We start from the raw sequence: 12978 nt of genomic DNA on the forward strand, positions 1-12978 counted from the left end.
AATTATATTTTGAAATGGCAAATGAATGGTAGGGTATAAAGAAAAACTATGAAACATGCAAGCATGCTACTCATTTAAAAATCAATATGAAAATGTCAGGACTGAGATATATTTGTACGATTGCTAAAATGAACTCCCATTGTGAATTAATATGTACATAAATTGTAATAAGAGTATATTTTGAATACTCTTTTTTCCTTTGTTTGGTCTCTCTAAACAGTATGTGATGTGTACTGAAGTAGAAAAAAATTTTCATGTGCCTTCTACAGATAAAATTACAAATTAAAGAATATTGAATAAGTAACTAACATTAAGGTACAAAAGAATCTATATAGTAATCTAAATATGGGAAAGAATTGATTTCTACTGACCTTTTTCTTTGTTTTCTAATTTGTAAGTGAATTGGCAGGCCATGGGCAGAAGGCCAATTAAGTTATAGTTATATGTGTTAAATAAATTCAGTTAACTGGATTGACAAGTTCCAGGACCAATTTTGGGGGCACTGAAAGGTTACTAGAATAAATTTTTAGAAGTCATCTGAGAATAAATTTTGGTAATACAAATAAATGATTACTACTGACTTTATATGATATGACCTAAATATTGACAAGTCAATTTCTACCACATATCAAAATTCTTAAGTTCTAATCATTACTTACTCTGTATGGTAGAGGTAAGAAAATCTGAATTATACTGATAATACTGGGAAGTCATGTGACTAACAAAATTTTAAAGAGTCAACTATTAAAATTCTTTCTCTCCTTGGTCATGACCTCATTCTCTGGAATGTGACCAACGGGCAAAGCACTGACCAGTATTGGCTTTAGAGATGCTTCACAGAGATTAAATGACTCTTTTTAATTTTTATTTGTTCAGCATTCCAAAAGGTTTCAGAGTTTCAATTGTATTTTAAGGTCAAAGTTATTCACTGTGGTGAATAGGGCTAAATGTAATTATCTGGAAAATAAAACTGTCATCTCCTGAAGAGCAAGTGTATGGATCATTATTACCTTATATACTTGTGTGTCTTGTTGTCACAATAGAAAAGAAATACTACACGAACCTTTCTAATAAAGGTTAGATGAATGAAAACTCAAGAGATATGGTGATTATCAAAGGGGTTGGCTGCCATGGAAAGGAAATGATATGAGAAGCATCAGCAGGCGCTTTTAAGGAAACCAAACCAGTATTCACTGAAGCATAAAAAAATATAGCACACTGCGGTTGCAAACAAAAACGATTCTACCATTTAAGCCTGTATGTGCCAAAATCCATCTCTACAGTTTGAAAGAAAAGCATATGAATTGCTGTCCCCCAAAATAAAAATAAAAATATACATGTATTAGCAATGTGACTGGCAAACATTTGAGATGAAGAGCGGGGGCGGAAAAAAGCTCACATAGTGTCATCAGCCTGGCTGCAAAGCGTATTGTATCATGGCAAAGTAAAACCAGGAATCAGCTGCAGCAGTGGAAAATCAAGCTGCCACACAGCACCTGCACAAGCCACACTCTCTGCTCATTAAGTCTCAAACAGTGGTTTTGGGATCATGAGAAGACCCAGCGATGGGATAGCATTGGAAAGGCATCAGGTTGGTAAGCTGCTGGAGAGATCTATCTTTTGCAACAAAACACATGCAAATCCTAAGAAAGACACACCTTCCCCGGCAGAGGAAGGGGTTTTTACTTCTGGAGACACCTCCGCGACCTCTTTTATACTTTTCTCCTGTGGGGTCCCTGCTGGGGCGCTCTCTTCAGGAGCTATTTGGGCCTCCGCACTAGACTCCACTTGGCCTTCACTGAGGCCCTTGGGCTGGTCTGAGGCCTTGGCAGCCTCACACTCTTTCCCAGGAAGAGTGGCAGGTTTCTCTTCCTCAGCCATTGGACTCGCTAGCATTTCTTCTTCTTAGGGAGGAAAAAGATGTTGACATCATGACCACAGAAACATACATGAAACAACAGAAATATTATTCAAGGAACACTTTCAGCTCGATTATATTGACCTCACAAGAACCTCTTTTACCATTTGGATGAGCAAATTAATATCCTAATGCAATGGACATTATGTATTGCTTGGAAAATTATTATGCATAATCTGCAAATCATGATGCCTTTTACAGTCTCATGAAAAGGCTCTTTATTTTAAAACTTGAGAGCTGAAAGGGTTTTATTGCTCTATTACCCTCAGTGGAAATGGCAGTAAGTTGTACACAATGTGGAAAGCTGGCTGGAAATAAGAGATGGTACTGCCAGATAACAGATGGCTGTGAAAAGATAGAAGCATTGATGTGCTGAAACAAACCTTTAAATTTGTTAGACATGTGCTGTTTTCTCCAATGCAGGAAGCCCCTACATACGAATTTCTGATTACTTAATTTAAAACACACAAACTTTGCTAAAAAAATCTTTGGGAATAAAAAGCCTGGTCTCAAAATAATATCCAATCAACTACCTTATTATCAGCTTTATCATGAAATCCATCAAAACTCTTTAAAATATAATTTATTTAGTATTTTTAAGGCCAAAGACTACCAAACTTAATTTTACATTCATTGCATTATATGATTGGAGAATGTAAAAGTTTTCAAGAAGTAAGTAAAATATTTTGAAAAACAAGGTCCAGGTAAGAGTTAATTTCACTACTATTTAGAAAAGTCTACCTCTGGGACATGACTGTTATCAGATTGTTCAAACCACTGAAATATCAGTAATATAGTTCTTGTATAGTCCTCTTTGACACTGAAGAAAGAAAATGTGCATATTATAAAGCCTCATTTCTGCAATTCAAAACAAAACCACCAAGGAAAGATAATTGAGTGGCAACAAAACTGCCAAAATATCCTCCCCAAAGATGTATATCACACAGAAAAATGTTAACAAGTAAAATGTAAAAAACAAATTTATGAAGGCCATGAATTATCGTGTTCATTTGTTTCTCATTTACACTTCAAATGTCAGTAAAATAAATCCCATTTTATTGCTTAAGAAATTACAGGGAGGGATTTCCTTGGTGGCGCAGTGGTTAAGAATCCGCCTGCCGATGCAGGGGACACGGGTTCGAGCCCTGGTCCGGGAAGATCCCACATGCCGTGGAGCAACTAAGCCCATGCACCACAACTACTGAGCCTGCTATCTAGAACCTGCGAGCCACAACTACCAAGCCAAGGGGCTCTCTAGAGCCCATGGGCCACAACTACTGAGCCCATGTGCCATAACTACTGCAGCCTGCACGCCTAGAACCTGTGCTTCACAAGAGAAGCCACCACAATGAGAAGCCTGCGCACTGCATAGAAGAGTAGCCCCCACTCGCCACAACAAGAAAAAGCCTACACGCAGCAACGGAGACCCAATGCAGCCAAAAATAATAAATAAATAAATTTATATATACAAAAAAAAGAAAGTAGAGGGAAATATATAAGCTGTTTTCTAGTTCTGCAAATGAATGTCTCTTATGAAATTCCTAGGAAATTCTTATGAGATTCCTATAATTTAAACAATTATACACTGTTTAAACGGACTTGTGAGAAAGACTACAGATGGAAAGAAATTTTTTGAGAAATATTAAAATCTTTAGAGGGGGGAAAAAAGAGGACTACTTCTATTTTCTCACATTTAGCACTCAGAAACTTTCATTGTTGTAATTTAATTATGTCAGTAACATTTTAAGCATTCAGATTCTAACTCATTATTAAGGCAATTTTTATAATGCCATAGAATTAGAGATTTTGATTAAAGCTAAGAGACTTTTAATATAGCTGCTTTAATATAGCACCTTATTGGATGAAATCTTATCAAATTAATTTACATGTTTTCCAAATCCATGTAATTTTTTAGCTTTCCATTTTCTCATTTTGTCTAAATCATGTTTATTTCCACACCTGTTCTTTATTCAAAAATTCACATAGTTTTCTGAATTGTTTTAAGTTCACTTAGTTGTACTCAATATGGGTTATATTTCTCCATCAGAGTGTCTGAGCCACTGGTGCTCTTGCCTTGGAACTATCTGCCCTTACATTAAATATTGTGCCATATAAAAATAAACTCTTCATTTAAGCAAGTTATTTTTCCTCATTTGAAAATAACTTCTTCACCTAAGCAAAAAAAAAAAAAAAAATTGAGCTCTATTTTTTTTCCTTATAAAACTACCTTGTTAGAATGAGACAAATTGCAGCCCACTGCCCACTTATTTTATCCTCACCAATGCCAACTATACATAGGGTCTCCACCTTCATGAGACTGGAATGACAAAAGCTTTGGAGCATTTCCCTCATTTTAGCCCACTTCTACTTATTTGAAGCAAGATTTAGGTCACCTGGGGAAGCCTCTGTAGTTTCTGTAGATGATTAAGTGATTTGGAGAAATAAATTCATTCCATAACATTTATTCTACCCTAAACAGACCTTTCTCTTTTAAAGAGCTATCACATTAACATAGCACTAAAAAGAAGCCTAACTCTATTGAAGTCTGGTCCTAGAAATATTACGTATCCAAGAGGATAAAATTATATTAAAGTTCATCTTCTTTGGTTTGGGTAAGAGAATATATTCTTCCCCCACTGATTTATTTGCAAGGGGCAGAAAGAAGTCATACTTTATTTGAACTTTTTTTGCTTCCTTCTCAGAAGCCGTGAAAAAAAAAAGGAAGTACTCACATGTCTCAAATAAGGCTTCTTAGATATAAATTGTTAAGGCGTTTGGATGGACTGAGCTATATAGGGACTTCACTTTCATATGGAGAAAGCAGGCTCCTGTCTCTCCCACTCCACACATGAAGGCACACTTAGTATGATGCATGTGGTCAAAGCTGCAGGCAGGGGAGGGGGATCAAAAGGGGACCATGCTCGGTTCACCTTTCTCCTGGTCTAAGTGGGCCTCTGCACTCTGCGCTGGGACACTGGGGAGCACACTAGAGGTAGTCCACTGTGAACTGAACAAAGGATGCTTATAGTACTCCTCATCGGAATTGGAAGAGTCATCATCAGGCACAGACACCGAGATGGTGGAGGGGGCTAGGAGTCTACGCCTCTCCTCACTGGTGGCAGGTTTGTGGTTGGGCAAACTGTGTAGAGGACCCACTTGATCCTCAGCCCCTTCATCTACAAACAGACACACAGGAAGAAACTGCAGGGAGAACTGGACAAGACAGACACAAGATCAGACAGACGAGACAGACACCTGCGCGAGGACATGGGGCCATGGAAGCAGCAGAGCAGGATGGAGGATGGGAGACAGTGACGTCTCATGCTTCAGTAGCCGCTGCATTTCAGCTATCCCTTCAGTAATCTTGCCATTGATCTAAATGAACCAAATGCTCTGACACCCCCACTGCATAATAGAAATTATCTTTACATTCTCCTCAAACAAGTTAAAACAACAACAGGACACTGGAATAGAAACAAAGCACTATCAAACAAATACACTTGTTAGAAGAAATTCTTTCAAGTACATAAATTTTCCTCATGCTTTTATCAATATATTTATAAGTTAAAAAAGAGGAAAGCTGTTAGGATCTGATGCCTGCACAATTATGGGGGAAATCAGTCCTGATGAAGTACAACCTTAATTATCTAGTATGCTCACATGGTTAGCATTTTGGTTGATTTAATTTTTAGTTAATGACTTCAACCAGAAAGTAATTTTTAATTTCAATCCTGTTAAGAAAAATCTACAATGCATTATCTTTCTTTCCTGTCTTGCTTAGGGGAGCACAGTTGGCACAGTTTTTACTTTGGATGCAGACTCCTAGGCATCTTTTTAAACCCTGGTCCTCATTTGCATGACTGTGAAAATATTAGAAAGTTTTAGAAAGTACCTAGAAATATACAGTTGTTTTCCCGTGTTCTGCTTCTCTTCTGAAAGCTTAATAGATTACAGTTAGCTGAGAATTTCTATTGAGTTGGCTTCAGACTCATCAGTATTTTATTCAATGCAGTTTCACTTGCACTACTGGCTTCTGACTGTTTTTATATCTCAAACACCTCATTGCATATTTCTCATTGAAATGCCAAAGGAACTGCTCTCATTTCTCTTCTTTCCTGTGTCTTGGCTTAGAAATCTGCATTATTTAAATATACTTCCTTAGTTACACGAGTGTAGATCAATCAGTTTGCTTAGCATTTGGATTCTTGCATATTTCAATGAGCCTTAAGGATGATGACAAAGAACAATATCTGGCTGCTGATGTAGTACAGACACTACACCTCAGGCCTACATGGCAGGTTACTAAATTTGCTAATCACTATTTACTTACTTATATAGAGAATAATTTTAAATTTTTGTAATTTTCAAAATGTGTACTATCTATATAATTTTTATTTCTATCAAAATTTAAGTTGACAAAATTACAGCAATAATTTGAAAATGCATGATATTTTTAGGGCAATAACTTATTTTTAGCAAACTGAGTGCTGACAACTGGAAATGAACCTGAAATCATAAGGATGCTAAAATAACATTTTGAAAGGAGAATACTTTTAATCTTTTGAGCACATTATTTACTGATTGTTCCATGGAAGTTGTTTCTGGATGGGTGCTCAGAATTTTCTCAGCCAGGATGCTTATTATAACATGGGATAGAAGAAACCTAAGATTACATCTGATATTCTTAGTTCAACTCAGCATGATTTCTCAGCTGAGCAGACAACTGGCTGAGATGTGGCCTACAATGCTGGCTGAATCCTAAGTCCTGGGCTTGTCACAAGTCCCAGCCATTCATATTTCCTCTAGTGACTCCTGAGGCTGTAGACTCCCTATGGACACAAGTTCCTCTTAAAACTTCTAATACTTTCAACAAATTGCATGGACAATCAATTAGTGAAAATGACATATTTGCCTCTCTGTTTTTCAACATGTTCTGGGGAGTAGACCAGACTACAGTTCAAAACTAAAGAATTTAAAGCTGAGAGCTGATAGTTTAAAGGCAATATCCTGTGGATGTTTTAACCTTTTGAAGATTTTGGCTTCCTCTTTCTTGTTGCTTGTTGCTCTTTTTTGCAAGTGCCAAAATGTGAAAACAGCCCAGAGTCTTGCTTCTGATCTATAATATTTCAAAGAAACAGTACTTTCTATTCTGAAAACTTTGACTAATCAGAGAACAACAAAAACAACAAAAACTTTAAGTGCTTCAGTGGAAAAATAGCTTCTCTGTAGTATTTGTCTGGCCCTTAGCCAGGCAACGCCAAAAAGAATGTCTGGCAAAGCCCAGTCCTGTCTGGGTACTGTGAGCTGTATGCACTCCAAGTCTCTGTTTAGGACCTATGAGCCTGCAGTCCATCTACATTACAAGTCCCAGAGATGTGCCAGGCAAGTGACACTTAGAGCATCATGGCTGGCTAAGTTCAGATAGTGTACCAGTGCATGGGCTTCCAGTGATAATGCTAGAAGACAAGAGATCCTCATTTGCTACAGAACTGTGTATGGCAGGTGGTCTCAGTTCATACCCAAATAGAGGTGGACACATAATAAATTGTAAATGAGTGAATTATAAATACATAATAATTATAAATAAATACATTATAAAAGAATGAATTATTTACATGGGAGTAGTTTGGATAAAAAGGAAATCAGTCCAGTGGCTTGTAACCAATAAACTCTCATTAGAAGATCATTTCACTTTCATTGTCCCACAGTAAAAGCCTAAATAACATACAACTTTAGGGATGCAGTGAGGCTGTGTTTGTAGGGAGTTAGATTTGGATTTAAATTCTGGATAAGCCACTTACTAGCCATGACATCCTGGGCAAGAGTGGAAGTGAGTATTATCTGTGTGGGTTGCTTGGAGGATTAAATGGGAAGGTATTTGAGAAAGCACCAAGTATCATGCTCAATTCCATATACATTAGCATCTCTGTCTTCAGTATATCAGACAAGTTGTCGTGTACCTTTGCTCTTTACTTTCATTTGACACATCAAAGCTAGACTTGAGAGATTTATGAAAAATGAATTCATAACAGTTTTGTTCTTTAAGGCCAGGATTGAATGTCTCCTTTTAACTATAAGGACACTTGCTTATGGAGTCTCTGCTTCTGCCACAAAATAGTCTGTTTCATTTAATAATGTGATATTTTAAAGGACAGGGTAGCCTTATGAACCTTGGACTTTTACATAAATTTCTTTGCATAATGATAATCTTTAAAAATGAAGTTTACCTGGTTTCAGTGGAAGAATACATTTTCCCTAATTGGCTTTCACACAAACCTTTTTTTTTTTTTTTTAAAGCATTTGAAAATTTATATTGGGTAAAGTTTGCCACACAAAATTCAGTCTTGGTATGTCAGTGCCCTTTGGTACAAATGATAGTCACTTTTACGAGAGACTGAGTCTCTTGGGGTATCAATGACTCAGTGATTTTGCCTGTCCTGGCATCACAGCTTCTGCCCCATGCCCTGGGGCAGCTGGCTCCACTAATATTGTTTCTTACCATCTCTAAGCCCTTTCCATTCTACAAGCTTTTGATGAGGACTCCTCAGTTGGCCCGCTGTATCTGCTGCCCCAGAATGTTATGGAGGGAAACTGTTTCAAATCAGCAGTTATAATGTGGCCAAATCATTGACTCAGGAAATCATCACCCTAGGATTTGGAGCAAACCTAAGAGGGCAGAAGCATTCCTGGTTCTGTTTTCAGATGTTTCCACTGTTCGTGCACGGGTTTCCAAATTCTAACAGTTCAGTCCAAATGACAGCTATTATGGTTAGGCCAAAAAGAAAAAGGAGGTTAATTTGAAAATATCATAAATAGTACAGTATTGGTTCACTGTACCTGGGTTTCCTTTCTAAATGTGCTACTAATATAATTTTTTCATTAAAATCCCTTTGTTTCCCAGAATAAGCAAGAATTCTGGGAATTATGAATATTAAATCAGTTATAATAAATGGATATTCATAAATGACAGTAAATAACATCTTAAATTATTTTTAGTGAGAGCTTTCATGCTTCCCCTTTGGGAAAGAACAGCTTTTAAAATGTTTGATAATTAATAAAAAGTAAGTATATCCTCAAAATCATTGAATTACTCAATTTACGAACTCTTTTACGTTTGTATAAAAGGACTGAATTGTGACATTCACTGTGCCTTTAGAGTAAAGTTGCTTTGAGAGTGTTTTGAGGAGGGTAAAAAATCTCCCAGATGAAAAAATCCACGTGCTTTCTTTCCACCCAGCATACTATGAGCAGTATATCAATGGAATTTTGGCTTGGTCTTTACAAACCGATTGGTTTGAATAATTGAAAAGCTGAATCCTGTCTTGCAGTTTTTCACTAATTTTTTCTGATAAAACAAAACAAATAAGTTATTATACGTACTTTAAAAGCAGTTTAAAATAAAAGAGAGGGACTAGTTTGATTCCCTAGATCACATATCTTTCATATATTTAAGGTGAGAATATCTGATCTTTTAAATGAATGAGGTAGAGTTTGTAAAATACATACTTTTTTTCTATATAACTCAAAAATATGGTTATCCTTTTAAAAGCAAGTCATTAGGCCTTTGTATAGGTTAATGCTTTCGTTTGAAAAAAATAAAAAATAATAATTCAATAAAAATACAGGTTTGGTTTGAAAAATGTTAAAAATATGTTCCAATTACTTTCAGTAGGAAGTAAGTTGACATTTTCCCTAAATATACTGAAACGGCTCGAAGAAAACAATCCCGAAATGTGAAGGAACAGTTACTTTGGAAAGTGACACCTAAGTTACCAAAATGTGAAAGTGATTCTATATTTTATTTATATTTTCATTATATCCACTGTACCACCCTCCAGAAACAGACTGGGTGAATCTCGGATGGGAGGACCCTGCTGCCCTTTCGGCTCCAACTCCCATAAAAGAGTAAGAAGAATAAATTACGTGACCTCTAGCTGACTTTGGAGTCAACATCATACCCTTCTCTGGGCTAAGAGGATTCTCTGACACTTGGAAGGTTTTAAGTACGGGTTCAGAAACATTTTCAGTGACCTGAGGGAGGCACAGCTGTCACGGAAGGCTTTCTACTGCATTCAGAGTAAAATCCAGGTCCCCGAACCAAGTCGGCTGCCGCTTACTCCCAAGCTCCTTCAGTCCTCTACCCTTTCTCACACATTAGTCATAGGACTCCTTCAGTTCCTAGAGCACTTCATGCGCTTGCCCACCTGAGAGCCCTTGCACATCCTGGACCCCCTGTCCAAAATGCCCCTTTCCTCCTTCTTTGCTTGGCCAACACCTCCTCAGGCTTCTGAGATCAGCTCCCAAGTTGTCTTTTCCCCATCCAACAAACTAAGATTACTCTTCTATCTTAAAGCTCCCTGTTCTTTTCCTTCCTAGTGCTAAGCTTATTTATTGGATATCTGTTCTCCACCAGACTGCATGCTTCTTATAAGCAGAGATCATGTCTGTTTGTTCACTAGTGTATACCTAGAATGTGAAGACTGCAAGAACCTTGGGCTTCATAGGTATGTGCTGAATGAACAGAAGAACATAAGGCCAAGAAGGATCTTTCAGATCTGTGAATTAAAAGATCAAGTCACATTTTCAGGGAGTTAACTAATAATCAGTGGCTATAATGACACTGATTATATGCACTGCTTATAGTCCTCAAATTTTTGTTTACTCCTTAGACTAATTTAGTTTAACATTATATCAGGCAGCAAAATGAGAAAAAAAGGCCTCAAGTTAAGAAAAAAAGATCTTGCTAAAAAAAGGTTTAAGTTTATAAATCTGTGACAAAAATAAATTATATTTATTGATAGTTTATAGTTCAGTAATTTAGAATAATCTCCATTAAGGAATTCAGAAAGTATTTTAAACAAACCTAATTACAGATTATAAAAAGACAGTGGGTCTTTTGTGACATTATTCCATTTTTAGCACAACAAAATGAGCTCTAAAAGGGAAAACAGAAGGAAAAATAAGTGAAGAAATAAATGAATAAAATGGAGAAGTATCAACATTCTGATTTTAGTATACAAAAACTAAATTATATTGAAACAAGTAAGCTTTCAATATATTTTAAAAGCTTTCTTCTGCCTTCTCCTGTAACTCTCAAACAATAGACAAAAGTTACCTGATCTAAGTCAGAGAACCAATAATAGTTTGCTTTTAAATAGTGCCTTTCATCTCAGATTCTAAATGAATATTCTTCAAAGGCATCTGTCTGCTTCATCACTGAGAACTGAAAAGCTGACATGGCATTCCATGTTGAGTAAATGCATTAAAAAATTCATGGACAATAACAGGTCTCAGCAGGAAAGAAGCCATGATCTCAGTTTCCAGTTCACTACTCTCAATATCACATTCATTCACTGACTTCTTCATTTATTCATTAATATTTATTGAGAGTTTGCTACAGGCCATGCCCTGGGGAAGCCCTTGGCAATACAATAGTGAGCACAACAGAGACAGTTCCTGCCAACCCTTCCATAAAAATGTGTTGATTTCATCAATAAATGTATTTTGGTTCAGTCACTTATAAAATTAAATTGTATCTTCTCTGTCAAAACATTCTACATGAAGTAAACTGGTTCTCTGTAGTTATTCTAGTTAGCAATTTAAACACAAAGTTATCTTTTCCTTTATCGAGCAGATTTTTCCTTTTTTATTTTACCGTATTCATCTACTTTTGATTTTGTATAGAGACATGATAATACATTTAATTAAAGTCTTTGTTTCTTCTTGACTATTTGAAACAGAGCTCCCAAACTGGGTCACATACTAACCCATACAGAAGTCCAGCACTTATGGGTTGAGGTTTATTTACCCTTATTAGAAGACAAACCTCAAAGAGTCCAGCAAGCCTTACCTTCCTCCACTGTCACAGTCTGTTCTGAGGCTGGTGATGGGGGTGGAGAAGGAGGCAGATTAGCTGTCTCTTCAGCTGCTGAAGAGCAAACAAACAAAAAAATGAGATACAACAATTAATCCGATTAGGCCAGTAGATGTGTAGGCAGTTCTGCTATCTGTAAAAAGGACTCTTTATTAAATTCAGGGAAAGACTCAATAGCAAGCTGCATTTGACTTATTTTTAGCCCCATTACCTGGTTCACGTATTTCTGAAAGCCTAAAAAAAAGAAGAGCATTTGATATTAAAAAAAACATTTTGTCCTCTCCATAAAAATGGATTAGAGATGGCTGCTAAAATTCTATCATTAATCCCATTAATTTGTGTCTGCTTGTTCAATTAACAAAATATTTCATTCTGGTCCTAATTTACTAAATTCAAACCTACGCAGGCAAGCATTTTAGTTTGGATTTGGCTTGACTGATTAAAAAAATGTTAGAGCTCTCTATTGTTCATTGTGATCTGGAAACTAATCACAGTTATTTTAGGAGATGTATTTTTTAAATAACATTTTGTCCACTGATGATAATGTTGAAACCCATCCTCTGTATGTATTCTTAGAAAAGAAAAATGAAGCTGTCACAGCTTGAGGCAACCTTAGATAGAAACATCTACTAGTAGGAGCTGAGAAATATTCTAGCCTCGGCACTACACATGAAGAAGGACCAAAGAGAGAAAGGTTCTAAAAGATGGAATTCATTCACATTTAACTCCAACGTTTCCTCTTCAAGACCCTTACCTTCTTTATGACCACTCATATGAAGGTAAGGGATTTTAAAAGGAAATATTTATCAGTCAAGGGCAGTGGTAAAATTTATTTTAAATAAGCCCTGTGGGCTTCTAAGCCATATTTTAAAGTTTTTTAAAAAATTTATTTAATTTATTTTTGGCTGCGTTGGGTCTTCATTGCTGTGTGCAGGCTTTCTCTAGTTGAGGCAAGTGGGGGCTTCTCTTCTTTGCGGTGCACGGGCTTCTCATTGCAGTGGCTTCTCTTGTTGCAGAGCATGGGATCTAGGCACGCAGGCTTAGTAGTTGTGGCATGCGGGCTCAGTAGTTGTGGCGCACAGGCTTAGTTGCTCCGCGGCATGTGGGATCTTCCCAGACTAGGGCTGGAACCCGTGTCCCCTGCATTGGCAGGTGGATTCTTAACCACTGCGCCACCAGGGAAGCC

At 36.8% G+C, this 12978-nt stretch overlaps 1 protein-coding gene across 30 annotated transcripts in view; it reads right to left on the reverse strand.

Moving 5' to 3' along the window:
- The window catches only part of MAP2 (microtubule associated protein 2), a 74471-nt gene that overhangs the window by 36062 nt on the left and 25431 nt on the right, over nucleotides 1-12978 (reverse strand). For 18 of the 30 annotated variants that reach the window (XM_060105893.1, XM_060105885.1, XM_060105891.1 and 15 more), the window contains exon 3: nucleotides 11769-11846. In XM_060105893.1, the coding sequence (XP_059961876.1) occupies nucleotides 11769-11846 (78 nt within the window). Of the gene's footprint in view, nucleotides 1-1658; nucleotides 1905-11768; nucleotides 11847-12978 lie in introns of all 30 variants that reach the window. The other 12 variants (XM_060105894.1, XM_060105892.1, XM_060105881.1 and 9 more) reach the window with 4 other exon arrangements.

The sequence above is a fragment of the Mesoplodon densirostris genome, chromosome 8 (genome assembly GCF_025265405.1).
Source record: "Mesoplodon densirostris isolate mMesDen1 chromosome 8, mMesDen1 primary haplotype, whole genome shotgun sequence".
NCBI classification, from domain to species: domain Eukaryota; kingdom Metazoa; phylum Chordata; class Mammalia; order Artiodactyla; family Ziphiidae; genus Mesoplodon; species Mesoplodon densirostris.